The sequence below is a fragment of the Pseudophryne corroboree genome, chromosome 10, assembly GCF_028390025.1.
Source record: "Pseudophryne corroboree isolate aPseCor3 chromosome 10, aPseCor3.hap2, whole genome shotgun sequence".
In the NCBI taxonomy this organism is placed as follows: domain Eukaryota; kingdom Metazoa; phylum Chordata; class Amphibia; order Anura; family Myobatrachidae; genus Pseudophryne; species Pseudophryne corroboree.
In genome coordinates, this window is record NC_086453.1 from 186837749 (window position 1) to 186855991 (window position 18243).

An 18243-nucleotide genomic window follows, 5' to 3' on the forward strand; every position below is an offset into this window, starting at 1 on the left:
GATATGGACATCGCACTTACTCTTGATGCCAGAGTGCAAATATCCCTCTGTGCATCTCGCATATATAGAAATACATCCTTTAAATGCTCTATAGTCAATAAAATACTGTCCCTGTCAAGGGTATCAATATTTTTAGTCAGGGAATCCGACCAAGCCACCCCAGCTCTGCACATCCAGGCTGAGGCGATCGCTGGTCGCAGTATAACACCAGTATGTGTGTATATACTTTTTATGATATTTTTCCAGCCTCCTGTCAGCTGGCTCCTTGAGGACGGCCCTATCTATAGACGGTACCGCCACTTGTTCTGATAAGCGTGTGAGCGCCTTATCCACCCTAAGGGGTGTTTCCCAACGCGCCCTAACTTCTGGCAGGAAAGGGTATACCGCCCATATTTTCTATCGGGGGGAACCCACGCATCATCACACACTTCATTTAATTTATCTGATTCAGGAAAAACTACGGTAGTTTTTTCACATCCCACATAATACCCTCTTTTGTGGTACTTGTAGTATCAGAAATATGTAACACCTCCTTCATTGCCCTTAACGTGTGGCCCTAATAAGGAATACGTTTGTTTATTCACCGTCGACACTGGATTCAGTGTCCGTGTCTGTGTCTGTGTCGACCGACTAAAGTAAACGGGCGTTTTAAAACCCCTGACGGTGTTTTTGAGACGTCTGGACCGGTACTAATTGTTTGTCGGCCGTCTCATGTCGTCAACCGACCTTGGCGCGTGTTGACATTATCACGTAATTCCCTAAATAAGCCATCCATTCCGGTGTCGACTCCCTAGAGAGTGACATCACCATTACAGGCAATTGCTCCGCCTCCTCACCAACATCGTCCTCATACATGTCGACACACACGTACCGACACACAGCACACACACAGGGAATGCTCTGATAGAGGACAGGACCCACTAGCCCTTTGGAGAGACAGAGGGAGAGTTTGCCAGCACACACCAAAAACGCTATAATTATATAGGGACAACCTTATATAAGTGTTTTCCCTTATAGCATCTTTTTTATATATTTCTAATGCCAAATTAGTGCCCCCCCTCTCTGTTTTAACCCTGTTTCTGTAGTGCAGTGCAGGGGAGAGCCTGGGAGCCTTCCCTCCAGCCTTTCTGTGAGGGAAAATGGCGCTGTGTGCTGAGGAGATAGGCCCCGCCCCTTTTTCGGCGGCCTCGTCTCCCGCTCTTAACGGATTCTGGCAGGGGTTAAATATCTCCATATAGCCCCCGGAGGCTATATGTGAGGTATTTTTAGCCAAAAAAGGTTTTCATTTGCCTCCCAGGGCGCCCCCCTCACAGCGCCCTGCACCCTCAGTGACTGCCGTGTGAAGTGTGCTGAGAGGAAAATGGCGCACAGCTGCAGTGCTGTGCGCTACCTTAAGAAGACTGAGGAGTCTTCTGCCGCCGATTCTGGACCTCTTCTCGTTTCAGCATCTGCAAGGGGGCCGGCGGCGAGGCTCCGGTGACCATCCAGGCTGTACCTGTGATCGTCCCTCTGGAGCTAATGTCCAGTAGCCAAGAAGCCAATCCATCCTGCACGCAGGTGAGTTCACTTCTTCTCCCCTAAGTCCCTCGTTGCAGTGATCCTGTTGCCAGCAGGACTCACTGTAAAATAAAAAACCTAAGCTAAACTTTTCTAAGCAGCTCTTTAGGAGAGCCACCTAGATTGCACCCTTCTCGGCCGGGCACAAAAATCTAACTGAGGCTTGGAGGAGGGTCATAGGGGGAGGAGCCAGTGCACACCACCTGATCCTAAAGCTTTACTTTTTGTGCCCTGTCTCCTGCGGAGCCGCTATTCCCCATGGTCCTTTCAGGAACCCCAGCATCCACTAGGACGATAGAGAAACATAGTTACATCAGCAGATGACACTGGAATAAGTATCAGGTGGCAGAAGACTGCTGGATTTGGTGCAGTTGAAGATTATTAAAGTAAGAAAGGATAAGCACATGAGGGAAGAGGGCCCTGCTCGTGAGAGCTTACATTCTAAAGGGGAGGGCCTTCTGGCTCTGTAAGGGGGTGGCGGCATGCTGCGGGAGTGAGCGGTCGCCTGGGGCGGCTAACGATCATCACCCTCAGGAGCTCAGTGTCCTGTCAGCGGAGATAGTGGCTCGAACCCCTCAGGGCGGACACTACTCCCCCCTTCCCTCCCCCCCAGCAGCCTCCTTGTGCCTATATATAAGAAAAAATAAAACTAAAAGAAGCTCTAGGAGCTCCCCTAGCTGTGACCGGCTCCTCCGGCCACATTTTCTAAACTGAGTCTGGTAGGAGGGGCATAGAGGGAGGAGCCAGCCCACACTATTAAACGCTTAAATTGTCAATGGCTCCTATTGGACCCGTCTATACCCCATGGTACTAATGTGGACCCCAGCATCCTCTAGGACGTAAGAGAAATCAGCAACGCCAACATCGAATCAAGTTAAATCTGCTGCAGTCTGATTCACTGTAGTGCGCAGTTCTAATTACTACAAGCGAGACACAATGTGATTATCATCTCAATCCATGTGTCCCTCGTACCACAAATGGTTTAGCATCCTCAATCTAAATGTTCCAACATAATACTGGTATTTTCATGTATGTTTCTTTTTAAATTGGAAACTAAGTGCAAAGTACAAAAAACTGAAGGCAGCGTTCTCACCTGACAAGACATTCTGGCGCCCTCCAAGATCACTCCGTACACTGATTAAGCATATAGGTTTTGTAGTCATTAACTGTACACACTAAATTGAAATAACAAAACAGATTAATTATGTAAATTACAAACTAGAGACATTTAGGAAACTTGATGCATAGGAAAAGCAATCAGAGTAGAGCTGTCATTTTTGTGGTGTAGTTTCCAAAATGAAATGGATAAGAACACACTTCTGTGCAATAGTTGAAAATATAAATTTACCCAAAATTTGTTTATGTGACTACAAATACTTGCAGACGGTCCGGACAATGCCTCCTCCTGCCCCGCAAACACCTTTGCCTGTAAGTCAGGCAGAGGAGTTTGCATATGTGAGATGCCATCGCATTTTACAGTGTGCGCACACGGAGTGCAGCTTCTGCGCATACTTCACAGGGCATCAGCATACGAATGCTGTCACAGCAGTGTTCCATGCTGAATTAGCCCCATTGGCCTTGGTGCCGCATTAACAGCAAAAGGAAAAATGGTAGGTGACCTAATTATATTTTAGGCCTCACATCTAACAAAAGAATGCATCCTTACAGAAACAAACCAAATATCGTTATGGGATCGGGACATATAGCCCAAGCACTATGCAAGTCAAGTGGTTAAGATACCTCACCACCTAATGGCATAAGTATGTGTCACCCTACTAAATAGGGTACTGAATGGATGAGCTACAGAAGAGACATTAATATGGTCAGGAGAGCTATAAAATTGGCTATAGAACTGAAGACCGTAACAGCCAATGAAGAGACATGAACTGATCATACAACATACATCAAAAATAAATAGGTGTAAGCTAAGGTCATTACATAATGTAACCAAACGATCAAAGCTTTCGGCCTCCCAGAATGCAACAGGACTGCCCCTATATCCCCGCCTCCTGGCTTAGGCAAATCAGTTTTTTGTTTGGTGCGGCAGGAGCCGGACCATGGTAAATGGGTCGCTGGTTTTTAGCAGCCATAAGCTTTTTTATTTTTATAGTCTTACTAGTTTTTTTTTAGCGATCTTTCTTAAAAGCGTCTTATACGTACCTTAGAAAGAGTCGATCCAACAACTCCCCGCCGGGTCGCGACAACGCTTACCCACGTGTACAGTGCTGTTTTAGCGGGCATCTGTGTAGGATGTACTAGCAAGTCCAGCAGACGATACCAGGCTGTGGCTGGAGAACGGGGAGAAGGCATAGGTTCCGCTTAGTAGGGGAAACCCTAGACACAGCTGCACTGTTTCGGGATGGAGACTACGAACAGTCGCTGACACAGCTGCCACCTCGGGTGCACCAGCGCTAGGCCTCAGGGATCATGGGCTCCAGGGGTAATATGAGGCCGCGGTCCCTGGAGTTGAGGTCAGCAGTGGGGAGTAAGACGCTCCCTTGGTCACCCCTGCCCCTGGTTCATGACCAGTTTCCTACGAGTTTCCCACCATGAACTGAGTTCCCGCTTCCGTCTGAGACGCTAGGTATCTAAAAGGAGTGTTATACCCGGGTTGAATATCGGGTCAATGGCAGCGTAAACGGGCTCCCGGGTTCACTACAACAGGGAGAGGCGGCGCGGACATGATCTTATCTCCCAGCGCCGCCTCCGCCCCGCTGCTATGGCAACCCGCCCGGCATATAGCCGGGTCGGGGAAACCAGCAGCAGTGTCCAATGTCGAATCCCACCCGGGAAGGACCCATTTCCAATTCCAGGGTGGGATCCGGCATTGGCAGTGTGAAAGGGGTATTAGCCTCCTTCAAGGTGCCCATACACCAGGAACAGGTATCACATGCACTCTGTCACATGCAATACCCCCAACTCCTCGCTTGCTCCCAGAAGCTCCTGGACTCACGATATTGCAAGTCCAGGTGTTTATACTCACAATGTGCTACTGCCAGATCACATGCAATTTAGCGTTACAGCACCTCATCGCAAGTGACAGGGCCAGATCTTACCTACTGAAGGTGAGATCTGAAAACCCTACTTACGACCCCTGGGAGCTCGCCTCAGATAGTAAGTGGACCACACACAATGTGATCCACTTACGATACGTCGGTCCGATGCATCGATTTCTTGCTAAAAGGCACAATATTGTCCTAGTGTGCGGGTACCTTTAGTCTAACAAGATACACCACTTTGCATGCATTATTTTGAGCCATATTTTTTGCTTTCACACTAGTGTATACTTCTTTTGTAATCCACACTGGCCTTCTTTTCCATGCCATTTTTCCTTTTGATACAAAGGTCTGCTGGTTTTAGTATTGCACTTTTTAATTATTCACAACTCTCCTGCACTCTTTTATCGACACCAATGAATCACTTACACATCTCATCTCAACAAAATCAGCCTTCCTACAATCTAACACGGCATGAGTCCGTCTTTGTACGCCATGATTCCGTCTCTATCTTTATATTAAATCATACTGATGATGATCACTGGTTCCTAGGTTCTCAGTCTCATTTATGTCAGATATTATGTCACCATTTGTGAGTATCATTGGGCATCTGCCTAGTTTTACTGCAACCCGGGAGCACTACTACAAATAATATATGGGTATCTGTGATGTTTACAATTAAAAAAAAAATAGGATTTTAATACCTACCGGTAAATCCTTTTCTCTTAGTCCGTAGAGGATGCTGGGGTCACCATTAGAACCATGGGGTATAGATGGGATCCGCAGGAGACATGGGCACTTTAAGACTTTCAAAGGGTGTGAACTGACTCCTCCCTCTATGCCCCTCCTCCAGACTCCAGTTATAGGAACTGTGTCCAGGGAGACGGACATTTCGAGGAAAGGATTTATTACACCTCATGCATGCCGCACAACGTGGCATTCAACAGAACAAAAGCCAACGGCATGAACAATTTCAGCAGCAGGCTGACTATAAACGTAACACAACATGTGTGTAACCACAACTAATAACTGCAGATACAGTACGCACTGGGAGGGGTGCCCAGCATCTTCTACAGGCTAAGAAAAGGATTTACCGGTAGGTATTAAAATCCTATTTTCTCATACGTCCTAGAGGATGCTGGGGTCACCATTAGAACCATGGGGTTATACCAAAGCTCTAGAACGGGCGGGAGAGTGCGGATGACTCTGCAGCACCGATTGACCAAACTTGAGGTCATCAACGGCCAGGGAATCAAACTAGTAAAGCTTTGCAGAAGTATTTGCACCCGACCAAGTAGTTGCTCTGCAAAGTTGTAATGCCGAGACCCCCCGGGCAGCCGCCCAGGACGAGCCCACCTTTCAAGTAGAATGGGCCTTCACCGATTTCGGTAACGGTAATCCAGCCGTGGAATGAGCATGCTGAATCGTATTACAGATCCAGCGTGCAATGGTCTGCTTGGAAGCAGGACACCCAATCTTGTTGGGAGCATACAGGACAAACAGAGCCTCCGTTTTCCTAACCTGAGCCGTTCTGGCGACATAAATGTTCAAAGCTCTTACCACATCCAGAGACTTTGATTCAATTAAGGCATCAGTAGCCACTGGCACCACAATAGGTTGGTTCATGTGGAAAGATGAAACCACCTTCGGCAGAAATTGCTGACGAGTCCTCAACTCTGCTCTATCTTCATGGAAGATCAAATAAGGGCTCTTGTGAGACAAGGCCGCTAACTCAGACACCCGCCTTGCGGGTGCCAAGGCTAACAGAATGACCACTTTCCAAGTGAGGAATTTCAACCCCACCTTCTGTAAAGGTTCAAACCAATGTGATTGAAGGAACTGCAACACCATGTTAAGATCCCATGGTGCCACTGGGGGCACAAATGGAGGTTGGATGTGTAACACACCTTTCACGAAAGTCTGAACTTCTGGAAGGGAGGCCAATTGTTTTTTTTTTAAAAACCCGATAAGGCTGAAATCTGTACCTTAATTGAGCCCAACTTTAGGCCCGCATCCACACCTGCTTGTAGAAAATGGAGAAAACGTCCTAGCTGAAATTCTTCCGTAGGAGCCTTCTTGGATTCGCACCAAGAAACATATTTTCTCCAAATACGGTGGTAATGTTTAGACGTTACTCCTTTCCTGGCCTGAATAAGTGTGGGAATGACTTCACTGGGAATACCCTTTCGGGCTAGGATTTGGTGTTCAACCGCCATGCCGTCAAACGTAGCCGCAGTAAGTCTTGATACACACGCGGCTTCTGCTGTAACAGGTCCTCAGGCGTAGAGGAAGAGGCCAGGGATCTCCTATGAATAATTCCTGAAGATCTGGATACCAAGCCCTCCTTGGCCAGTCTGGGACAATGAGGATTGCTTGAATCTTTGTTCTTCTTAAGATCTTTAGAACTTTCGGAATGAGAGGAAGTGGAGGGAATACATACACCAACTGAAACACCCATGGTGTCATCAGTGCATCCACTGCTATTGCTTGAGGGTCCCTCGACCTGGAACAATATCTCTGAAGCTTCTTGTTGAGACGAGATGCCATCATGTCTATTTGAGGAATTCCCCAAGGACTTGTCACTTCTGTGAAGACCTCTTGATGGAGGCCCCACTCTCCTGGATGGAGATCGTGTCTGCTGAGGAAGTCTGCTTCCCAGTTGTCCACTCCTGGAATGAAGATCGCTGACAGAGCGCTTGTATGCTTTTTGTTCCGCCCTGGCGGTTTATGTACGCTACTGCTGTTACATTGTCCGACTGTATTAGTACAGGCAGATTGCGAAGAAGATGTTCCGCTTGTAGAAGGCCGTTGTAAATGGCCCTTAACTCCAGAACGTTTATGTGGAGACAAGTTTCCTGGCTTGACCATCTTCCTTGGAAGTTTTCCCCCTATGCGACTGCTCCCCAGCCTCGGAGACTTGCATCCGTGGTTACTACGATCCAGCCCTGGATCCCGAACCTGCGCCCCTCTAGGAGGTGAGAGCTGTGCAGCCACCACAGGAGTGAGATTCTGGTCTTGGTAAACAGGATTATCCTTCGGTGCATGTCCAGGTGGGATCCGGACCACTTGTCCAACAGGTCCCACTGAAACACTCTGGCATGGAATCTGCCAAACTGAATGGCCTCGTAGGCCGCAACCATCTTCCCCAGCAACCGAGTGCATTGATGGATTGACACTCTTGCTGGTTTCAGAATTTGTTTGACCAGATTCTGAAGTTCCAGAGCCTATTCCACTGGAAGAAAAACTCTCTGTAGTTCTGTGTCCAGTATCATTCCCAAAAACGACAACCGTGCCGTCGGAATCAACTGTGATTTTGGCAAGTTTAGGAGCCAACCATGTTGTTGAAGAACTGTCAGGGAGAGAGCAAGGTTTTGCACCAACTGGTCCTTGGATCTCGCCTTTATCAGGAGATCGTCCAAGTACGGGATAATCGTGACTCCTTGCTCGCGAAGGAGAACCACCATTTCCGCCATCACTTAGGTGAAAATCCTCTGAGCCGTGGACAGACCAAACGGCAACGTCTGAAATTGATAATGACAATCCTGAATTGCAAACCTCAGGTAAGCCTGGTGCGGAGGATAAATGGGAACATGTAAATAGGCATCCTTTATGTCCACCGACACCATAAAATCCCCTTCCTCCAGACTAAAGATCACTGCTCGGAGAGACTCCATCTTGAATTTGAAATTTTTTAAGTAGAAATTGAGGGATTTTAGGTTTAGGCTTCGGGACCAAGAACAGGCTTGAATAAAAGTCTTCTCCCTGTTGTGACGGGGGAACCATGACAATGACCTGATTTTGACACAACTTTGTATTGCGTCGCATACTACCTCCCTGTCCGGAAGAGAAGCTGGTAAGGCCGATTTGAAAAATCGGAGAGGGGGAACGTCTTGAAACTCCAATTTGTACCCTTGGGATACTATTTGTAAAACCCATGGGTCCAGGTCAGAACGAAACCAGAACTGACTGAAGAGTTTTAGACGTGCCCCCACCGGTGCGGACTCTTGCAGAGGAGCCCCAGCGTCATGCGGTGGAGTTGGCAGAAGCTGGGAAGGACTTCTGCTCCTGGGAACCAGACAAGGCTGGTGATCTTTTACCTCTTCCCCTTCCACTAGTAGCAAGGAAGGAAGAACCTCGCCCTTTTCTGTATTTATTGGGCCGAAAGGACTGCATTTGATAGTGGTGGGTTTTCTTTTGTAGTGGAGGAACATAAGGCAAAAAAGATGACTTACCCGCGGTAGCCATAGATACCAAATCAGCGAGGCCGAAACCAAACAAGGCACCACCTTTATATGGTAGAGATTCCATATTTTTCTTGGAGTCAGTGTCAGCATTCCATTGGTGAATCCACAATGCTCGCCTAGCTGAGACTGCGATGACATTGGCCTTTGATCCCAAAAGGCCAATATCTCTCACAGTTTCCTTTAGGTACGCTGCAGCGTCCTTGATATAACCCAGCGTCAAGAGGATGCTATCCCTATCTAGGGTATCTATATCAGATGACAAGTTATCTGCCCACTTTTTGATAGCACTACTCACCCACGCAGATGCAATGACATGTCTGAGTAGCGTGCCTGTGGTCGCATAAATGGATTTTAACGTAGTTTCTTGCTTACGATCTGCAGGATCCTTAAGGGCTGCCGTGCCAGGTGACGGGAGAGCAACCTTTTTAGACAAACGTGATAGGGCCTTGTCTACAATGGGGGGGTGACTCCCACTTGTCCCTATCCTCAGAGGGAAACGGATAAGCCACCGGAATCCTTTTGGGAATCTGAAACTTTCTGTCAGGGCTTTCCCAGACTTTTTCAAATAGTGTGTTCAGTTCATCAGAGGGAGGAAATGTTATCTCAGGTTTCTTTTCCTTATACAAACAGACCCTTTTATCAGGAACAGCAGGGTCCTCAGTGATATGTAATACATCTTTAACCGCCACAATCATGTACTGAATGCTCTTTGTCAATTTTGGATCTAATCTGGAATCACTATAGTCGACACTGGAATCAGTGTCCGTGTCGGTACCAGTGTCTGCCAACTGGGCAAAAGTACGTTTTTGTGACCCCGAGGGGTCCTGAACTTGTAATAACACATCCTCCACAGATTTCTTGCATGCCTGGGTCTGAGACTCAGACTTATCTAATCTCTTACTAATAAGAGACACATTAGGATTCAAAGCATTCAAACATTTACCCAATCAGGAGTCGGCGGTGCCGACAGGGTCACCCCCAGAGCCGTTTGTGTCCCTAATACAGCCTCCTCCTGGGAAGAGCACTCAGCCTCAGACATGTCGACACACGTGTACCAAACACCCACAGACACACCGGGCATATAGGGGACAGACCCACAGTAAAGTCTGTCAGAGAGACACAGAAGGGATTTGCCAGCTCACAACCCAGCGCCAAATTGACGGGTCTGAAAACACTAAAAAATGCCCCAGACCTGTAGCGCTTTTAATATTAAGTGTATTGCTGCAATTATCCTGTGCCGTTTTGCACAGTGTGAGGAAGGACCGGCTTCTCTGCAGCCTGAGGAGAGGAAATGGCGCCGAGTGAGCTGTGAGGACGAAGCTCCGCCCCCTTAATGACGCGCTTCTGTCCTGCTTATTTCAATAAATGAATATACTGGCGGGGGTTAGGACAGTGCCTTGGCACTAATGTCCCTTCTTGCCAGTGTACACTAAGGATTTTTAGCTGCCCAGGGCGCCCCCCCCCCCCCCTTGGCCTGCACCCTGTAATGCTGTGTGCGTGTGTGGGAGCCAGGCATGCAGCGTCCGACCGCTGCGCGGTACCTCAGAAATGCCATCACTGAAGTCTTCTTTTCTTCTGCTACTCACCTGTCTTCTGACTTCTGGCTCTGTAAGGGGGTGACGGCCGGCTGCGGGAGTGAGCATCTAGGCGTACCCAGCGATCAGCACCCTCAGGAGCTAATGGTGTCCTGTAGCCAGAAGCAGAGCCATTGAACTCACTGGAAGTTGGTCATACTTCTCTCCCCTAAGTCCCACGAAGCAGGGAGACTGTTGCCAGCAGTCTCCCTGAACATAAAAAACCTAACAATAAGTCTTTTTTCAGAGAAACTCAGTAGAGCTCCCCTGTAGTGCGTCCAGTCTCACTGGGCACAATTCTAAAACTGGAGTCTGGAGGAGGGGCATAGAGGGAGGAGCCAGTTCACACCCTTTGAAAGTCTTAAAGTGCCCATGTCTCCTGCGGATCCCGTCTATAACCCATGGTTCTAATGGTGACCCCAGCATCCTCTAGGACAGAGGTTCTCAAACTCGGTCCTCGGGAGCCCACACAGTGCATGTTTTGCAGGTAACCCAGCAGGTGCACAGGTGTATTAATTACTCACTGACACATTTTAAAAGGTCCACAGGTGGAGCTAATTATTTCACTTGCGATTCTGTGAGGAGACCTGCAAAACATGCACTGTGTGGGCCCCCGAGGACCGAGTTTGAGAACCTCTGCTCTAGGACGTATGAGAAAAAAAAAACTGATTCATCCATGCTATTTAGTTTTAGAATACGTTATTAATAAATTATGTTGATAAAGCCACTGTGATGCAATGCTTTTTCAGAGTAAAAATAAGAATTTACTTACCGAAAATTCTATTTCTCATAGTCCGTAGTGGATGCTGGGGACTCCGAAAGGACCATGGGGAATAGCGGCTCCGCAGGAGACTGGGCACAAAGTAAAAGCTTTAGGACTAGCTGGTGTGCACTGGCTCCTCCCCCTATGACCCTCCTCCAAGCCTCAGTTAGGATACTGTGCCCGGACGAGCGTACACAATAAGGAAGGATTTTGAATCCCGGGTAAGACTCATACCAGCCACACCAATCACACCGTACAACTTGTGATCTGAACCCAGTTAACAGCATGATAACAGAAGGAGCCTCTGAAAAGATGGCTCACAACAACAATAACCCGATTTTTGTAACAATAACTATGTACAAGTAATGCAGACAATCCGCACTTGGGATGGGCGCCCAGCATCCACTACGGACTATGAGAAATAGAATTATCGGTAAGTAAATTCTTATTTTCTCTAACGTCCTAGTGGATGCTGGGGACTCCGAAAGGACCATGGGGATTATACCAAAGCTCCCAAACGGGCGGGAGAGTGCGGATGACTCTGCAGCACCGAATGAGAGAACTCCAGGTCCTCCTCAGCCAGGGTATCAAATTTGTAGAATTTAGCAAACGTGTTTGCCCCTGACCAAGTAGCTGCTCGGCAAAGTTGTAAAGCCGAGACCCCTCGGGCAGCCGCCCAAGATGAGCCCACTTTCCGTGTGGAATGGGCTTTTACAGATTTTGGCTGTGGCAGGCCTGCCACAGAATGTGCAAGCTGAATTGTACTACAAATCCAACGAGCAATCGTCTGCTTAGAAGCAGGAGCACCCAGCTTGTTGGGTGCATACAGGATAAACAGCGAGTCAGATTTTCTGACTCCAGCCGTCCTGGAAACATATATTTTCAGGGCCCTGACTACGTCCAGCAACTTGGAATCCTCCAAGTCCCTAGTAGCCGCAGGCACCACAATAGGTTGGTTTAAGTGAAATGCTGAAACCACCTTAGGGAGAAATTGAGGACGAGTCCTCAATTCTGCCCTGTCCGTATGAAAATTTAGGTAAGGGCTTTTATAGGATAAAGCCGCCAATTCTGATACACGCCTGGCTGAAGCCAGGGCTAACAGCATTACCACTTTCCATGTGAGATATTTCAAGTCCACAGTGGTGAGTGGTTCAAACCAATGTGATTTTAGGAATCCCAACACTACATTGAGATCCCAAGTTGCCACTGGAGGCACAAAAGGAGGCTGTATATGCAGTACTCCCTTGACAAACGTCTGAACTTCAGGAACAGAAGCTAGTTCTTTTTGGAAGAATATCGACAGGGCCGAAATTTGAACCTTAATGGACCCTAATTTGAGGCCCATAGACAGTCCTGTTTGCAGGAAATGCAGGAATCGACCCAGTTGAAATTCCTCCGTAGGGGCCTTCCTGGCCTCGCACCACGCAACATATTTACGCCAAATACGGTGATAATGTTGTACGGTTACATCCTTCCTGGCTTTGATCAGGGTAGGGATGACTTCATCCGGAATGCCTTTTTCCTTCAGGATCCGGCGTTCAACCGCCATGCCGTCAAACGCAGCCGCGGTAAGTCTTGGAACAGACATGGTCCCTGCTGGAGCATGTCCTGTCTTAGAGGTAGAGGCCACGGGTCTTCCGTGAGCATCTCTTGAATTTCCGGGTATCAAGTCCTTCTTGGCCAATCCGGAGCCACGAGCATAGTCTTTACTCCTCTCCTTCTTATGATTCTCAGTACTTTTGGTATGAGAGGAAGAGGAGGGAACACATACACTGACCGGTACACCCACGGTGTTACCAGAGCGTCCACAGCTATTGCCTGAGGGTCCCTTGACCTGGAGCAATATCTGTCCAGTTTTTTGTTGAGGCGAGACGCCATCATGTCCACCTTTGGTTTTTCCCAACGGTTTACAATCATGTGGAAGACTTCTGGGTGAAGTCCCCACTCCCCCGGGTGAAGATCGTGTCTGCTGAGGAAGTCTGCTTCCCAGTTGTCCACTCCCGGAATGAACACTGCTGACAGTGCTATCACATGATTTTCCGCCCAGCGAAGAATCCTTGCCACTTCCGTCATTGCCCTCCTGCTTCTTGTGCCGCCCTGTCTGTTAACGTGGGCGACTGCCGTGATGTTGTCCGACTGGATCAATACTGGCTGACCCTGAAGCAGAGGCCTTGCCTGACTTAGGGCATTGTAAATGGCTCTTAGTTCCAGGATATTTATGTGAAGTGACGTTTCCATGCTTGACCACAAGCCCTGGAAATTTTTTCCCTGTGTGACTGCTCCCCAGCCTCTCAGGCTGGCATCCGTGGTCACCAGGACCCAATCCTGAATGCCGAATCTGCGGCCCTCTAGGAGATGAGCACTCTGTAACCACCACAGGAGAGACACCCTTGTCCTTGGAGACAGGGTTATCCGCTGATGCATTTGAAGATGCGATCCGGACCATTTGTCTAGCAGATCCAACTGAAAAGTTCTTGCGTGGAATCTGCCGAATGGAATCGCTTCGTAAGAAGCCACCATCTTTCCCAGGACCCTTGTGCACTGATGCACTGACACCTGGCCTGGTCTTAGGAGTTTCCTGACTAGGTCGGATAACTCCCTGGCTTTCTCTTCCGGGAGAAACACCTTTTTCTGTACTGTGTCCAGAATCATCCCTAGGAACAGCAGACGTGTCGTCGGAATCAGCTGCGATTTTGGAATATTTAGAATCCATCCGTGCTGTCGTAGTACTATTTGAGATAGTGCTACTCCGACCTCTAACTGTTCTCTGGACCATGCCCTTATCAGGAGATCGTCCAAGTAAGGGATAATTAAGACGCCTTTTCTTCGAAGAAGAATCATCATTTCGGCCATTACCTTGGTAAAGACCCGGGGTGCCGTGGACAATCCAAACGGCAGCGTCTGAAACTGATAGTGACAGTTCTGTACCACAAACCTGAGGTACCCTTGGTGAGAAGGGCAAATTGGGACATGGAGGTAAGCATCCTTGATGTCCAGAGACACCATGTAGTCCCCTTCTTCCAGGTTCGCTATCACTGCTCTGAGTGACTCCATCTTGAACTTGAACCTTTTTATGTAAGTGTTCAAGGCTTTCAGATTTAAAATGGGTCTCACCGAGCCGTCCGGCTTCGGTACCACAAACAGCGTGGAGTAATACCCCTTTCCCTGTTGTAGGAGGGGTACCTTGATTATCACTTGCTGGGAATACAGCTTGTGAATGGCTTCCAATACCGCCTCCCTGTCGGGGGTAGACGTTGGTAAAGCAGACTTCAGGAACCGGCGAGGGGGAGACGTCTCGAATTCCAATTTGTACCCCTGAGATACTACCTGCAGGATCCAGGGGTCCACTTGCGAGTGAGCCCACTGCGCGCTGAAATTCTTGAGACGGGCCCCCACCGTGCCTGAGTCCGCTTGTAAGGCCCCAGCGTCATGCTGAGGACTTGGCAGAAGCGGGGGAGGGCTTCTGTTCGTGGGAAGAAGCTGTCTGTTGCAGTCTTTTTCCCCTTCCTCTGCCCCGGGGCAGATATGAGTGGCCTTTTGCCCGCTTGCCCTTATGGGGACGAAAGGACTGAGCCTGAAAAGACGGTATCTTTTTCTGCTGCGAGGTGACTTGGGGTAAAAAGGTGGATTTCCCAGCCGTTGCCGTGGCCACCAGGTCCGATAGACCGCCCCCAAATAACTCCTCCCCTTTATACGGCAATACTTCCATATGCCATTTGGAATCCGCATCCCCTGACCACTGTCGCGTCCATAATCCTCTTCTGGCAGAAATGGACATCGCACTTACTCTTGATGCCAGAGTGCAAATGTCTCTCTGTGCATCTCGCATATATAGGAATGCATCCTTTAAATGCTCTATAGTCAATAATATATTGTCCCTGTCCAGGGTATCAATATTTTCAGTCAGGGAATCCGACCAAGCCACCCCAGCACTGCACATCCAGGCTGAGGCGATTGCTGGTCGCAGTATAACACCAGTATGAGTGTATATACTTTTAAGGATATTTTCCAGCCTCCTATCTGCTGGCTCCTTAAGGGCGGCCGTTTCTGGAGACGGTAACGCCACTTGTTTTGATAAGCGTGTGAGCGCCTTATCCACCCTAGGGGGTGTTTCCCAACGAGCCCTAACCTCTGGTGGGAAGGGATATAGTGCCAATAATTTTTTAGAAATTAGCAGTTTTTTGTCGGGGGTAACCCACGCTTCATCACACACTTCATTCAATTCATCTGATTCAGGAAAAACTACGGGTAGTTTTTTCACACCCCACATAATACCCCTTTTTGTGGTACTTGCAGTATCAGAGATGTGCAAAACCTCCTTCATTGCCGTGATCATGTAACGTGTGGCCCTACTGGAAAATACGTTTGTTTCTTCACCGTCGACACTGGAGTCAGTGTCTGTGTCTGGGTCCGTGTCGACCCACTGAGGTAACGGGCGTTTAATAGCCCCTGACGGTGTTTGAGACGCCTGGACAGGCACTAACTGAGCTGCCGGCTGTCTCATGTCGTCAACAGTTTTCTGTAACGTGCCGACACTGTCACGTAATTCCTTAATTACGGCCATCCATTCAGGTGTCGACTCCCTAGGGGGTGACATCACCATTATAGGCAATTGCTCCGCCTCCACATCATTTTCCTCCTCATACATGTCGACACACACGTACCGACACCCAGCACACACACAGGGAATGCTCTGATAGAGGACAGGACCCACTTAGCCCCTTGGGGAGACAGAGGGAGAGTTTGCCAGCACACACCAGAGCGCTATATATGTATAGGGACAACCTTACAATAAGTGTCTATCCCTTATAGCTGCTTATATCTGTTATTTTGCCAAATAAGTGCCCCCCTCTCTTTTTTACCCTGTTTCTGTAGTTGCAGGATGCAGGGGAGATTCTGGGAGCCTTCCTACCAGCGGAGCTGTGTGGGAAAAATGGCGCTGTGTGCTGAGGAGATAGGCCCCGCCCCCTTCACGGCGGGCTCTTCTCCCGCTTTTTTCTGGAAAACTGGCAGGGGTTAAATACATCCATATAGCCCAGGAGCTATATGTGATGTATTTTTTGCCAAATAAGGTAAATTCATTGCTTCCCAGGGCGCCCCCCCCAGCGCCCTGCACCCTCAGTGACCGAAGTGTGAAGTGTGCTGAGAGCAATGGCGCACAGCTGCAGTGCTGTGCGCTACCTTATGAAGACAGGAAAGTCTTCTGCCGCCGATTTATGGACCTCTTCTTGCTTCAGCATCTGTAAGGGGGCCGGCGGCGCGGCTCCGGGACCCATCCATGGCTGGGCCTGTGATCGTCCCTCTGGAGCTAATGTCCAGTAGCCTAAGAAGCCCAATCCACTCTGCACGCAGGTGAGTTCGCTTCTTCTCCCCTTAGTCCCTCGATGCAGTGAGCCTGTTGCCAGCAGGTCTCACTGAAAATAAAAAACCTATTTAAACTTTTACTCTAAGCAGCTCAGGAGAGCCACCTAGATTGCACCCTTCTCGTTCGGGCACAAAATCTTAACTGAGCTTTTACTTTGTGCCCAGTCTCCTGCGGAGCCGCTATTCCCCATGGTCCTTTTGGAGTCCCCAGCATCCACTAGGACGTTAGAGAAATAGGAATATAAACACAGATGTTTAGGCAGCATAAACAACAACAACAACAAAAACAGAAGAGGTCCTTCCTTTAAAGATATAACAGTCTTGGGGGAAATTCTAATTAGCACAATGGGGAGGAATTGCAATTCAGAAACAGGAAATTGCATCCATCTACATCTCAGATTATGCCTTGCACCCTACAGAGGAGCGCAGGAAAACATATGGTGTCAGGACTACTGTAACTGGCATGATGCGTGCAAGCAAACATGGCTGCACGTCGCCAGTATTACAATCCCCCCTAAGGGGTTGTGACAATTAGTGGGTGCAATGATGACGATGTGGCTGTGTGCATATATTTGCCATAAATGGCACCCCCAGCACTGCTGCAAAATCAAAGATTTTTGCGCACACCTCTATGGGGAGTGAACGAAGATCTCCAAAGTAGAATTATCTAACTGAATTAACCGATTATAACCCTTTTCCACTAGCTCAAAAAAAACAACAGGTTTTTGCACAGGGGCACGCATTTACCCGTGTTTTTTGCTAGTGGAAACGGCTCCCTCTGAAAAAAATAAGATTTTACTTACCGATAAATCTATTTCTCGTAGTCCGTAGTGGATGCTGGGGACTCCGTCAGGACCATGGGGATTAGCGGCTCCGCAGGAGACAGGGCACAAAAATAAAGCTTTAGGATCAGGTGGTGTGCACTGGCTCCTCCCCCTATGACCCTCCTCCAAGCCTCAGTTAGGATACTGTGCCCGGACGAGCGTACACAATAAGGAAGGATTTTGAATCCCGGGTAAGACTCATACCAGCCACACCAATCACACCGTACAACTTGTGATCTGAACCCAGTTAACAGTATGACAACGTAGGAGCCTCTGAACAGACGGCTCACAACAAGAAACAACCCGATTTTTTTGTAACAATAACTATGTACAAGTATTGCAGACAATCCGCACTTGGGATGGGCGCCCAGCATCCACTACGGACTACGAGAAATAGATTTATCGGTAAGTAAAATCTTATTTTCTCTAACGTCCTAGTGGATGCTGGGGACTCCGTCAGGACCATGGGGATTATACCAAAGCTCCCAAACGGGCGGGAGAGTGCGGATGACTCTGCAGCACCGAATGAGAGAACTCCAGGTCCTCTTTAGCCAGGGTATCAAATTTGTAGAATTTTACAAACGTGTTCTCCCCCGACCACGAGACCCCTCGGGCAGCCGCCCAGGATGAGCCCACCTTCCTTGTGGAATGGGCCTTGACAGATTTAGGCTGTGGCAGGCCTGCCACAGAATGTGCAAGTTGAATTGTGCTACAAATCCAACGAGCAATCGTCTGCTTAGAAGCAGGAGCACCCAGCTTGTTGGGTGCATACAGTATAAACAGCGAGTCAGATTTTCTGACTCCAGCCGTCCTTGAAATATATATTTTCAATGCCCTGACAACGTCCAGCAACTTGAAATCCTCCAAATCGCTAGTAGCCGCAGGCACCACAATAGGCTGGTTCAGGTGAAACGCTGACAC

At 48.5% G+C, this 18243-nt stretch overlaps 1 protein-coding gene across 5 annotated transcripts in view; it reads right to left on the minus strand.

Annotated features, from left to right (window-relative positions):
- LOC134966322 (zinc finger protein 569-like) overlaps positions 1-18243 on the minus strand; it is a 232370-nt gene that overhangs the window by 189370 nt on the left and 24757 nt on the right. For 4 of the 5 annotated variants that reach the window (XR_010188623.1, XM_063942969.1, XM_063942967.1 and 1 more), the window contains exon 2: positions 2651-2732. The exons of the other annotated variant lie outside the window; for it this stretch is intronic. Coding sequence is in view for 3 of the 4 variants with exons in the window: in XM_063942969.1 (XP_063799039.1) it covers positions 2651-2662 (12 nt within the window). In the remaining variant the exon portion in view is untranslated. The remainder of the gene's footprint in view (positions 1-2650; positions 2733-18243) is intronic. 5 annotated transcript variants of the gene reach the window in all.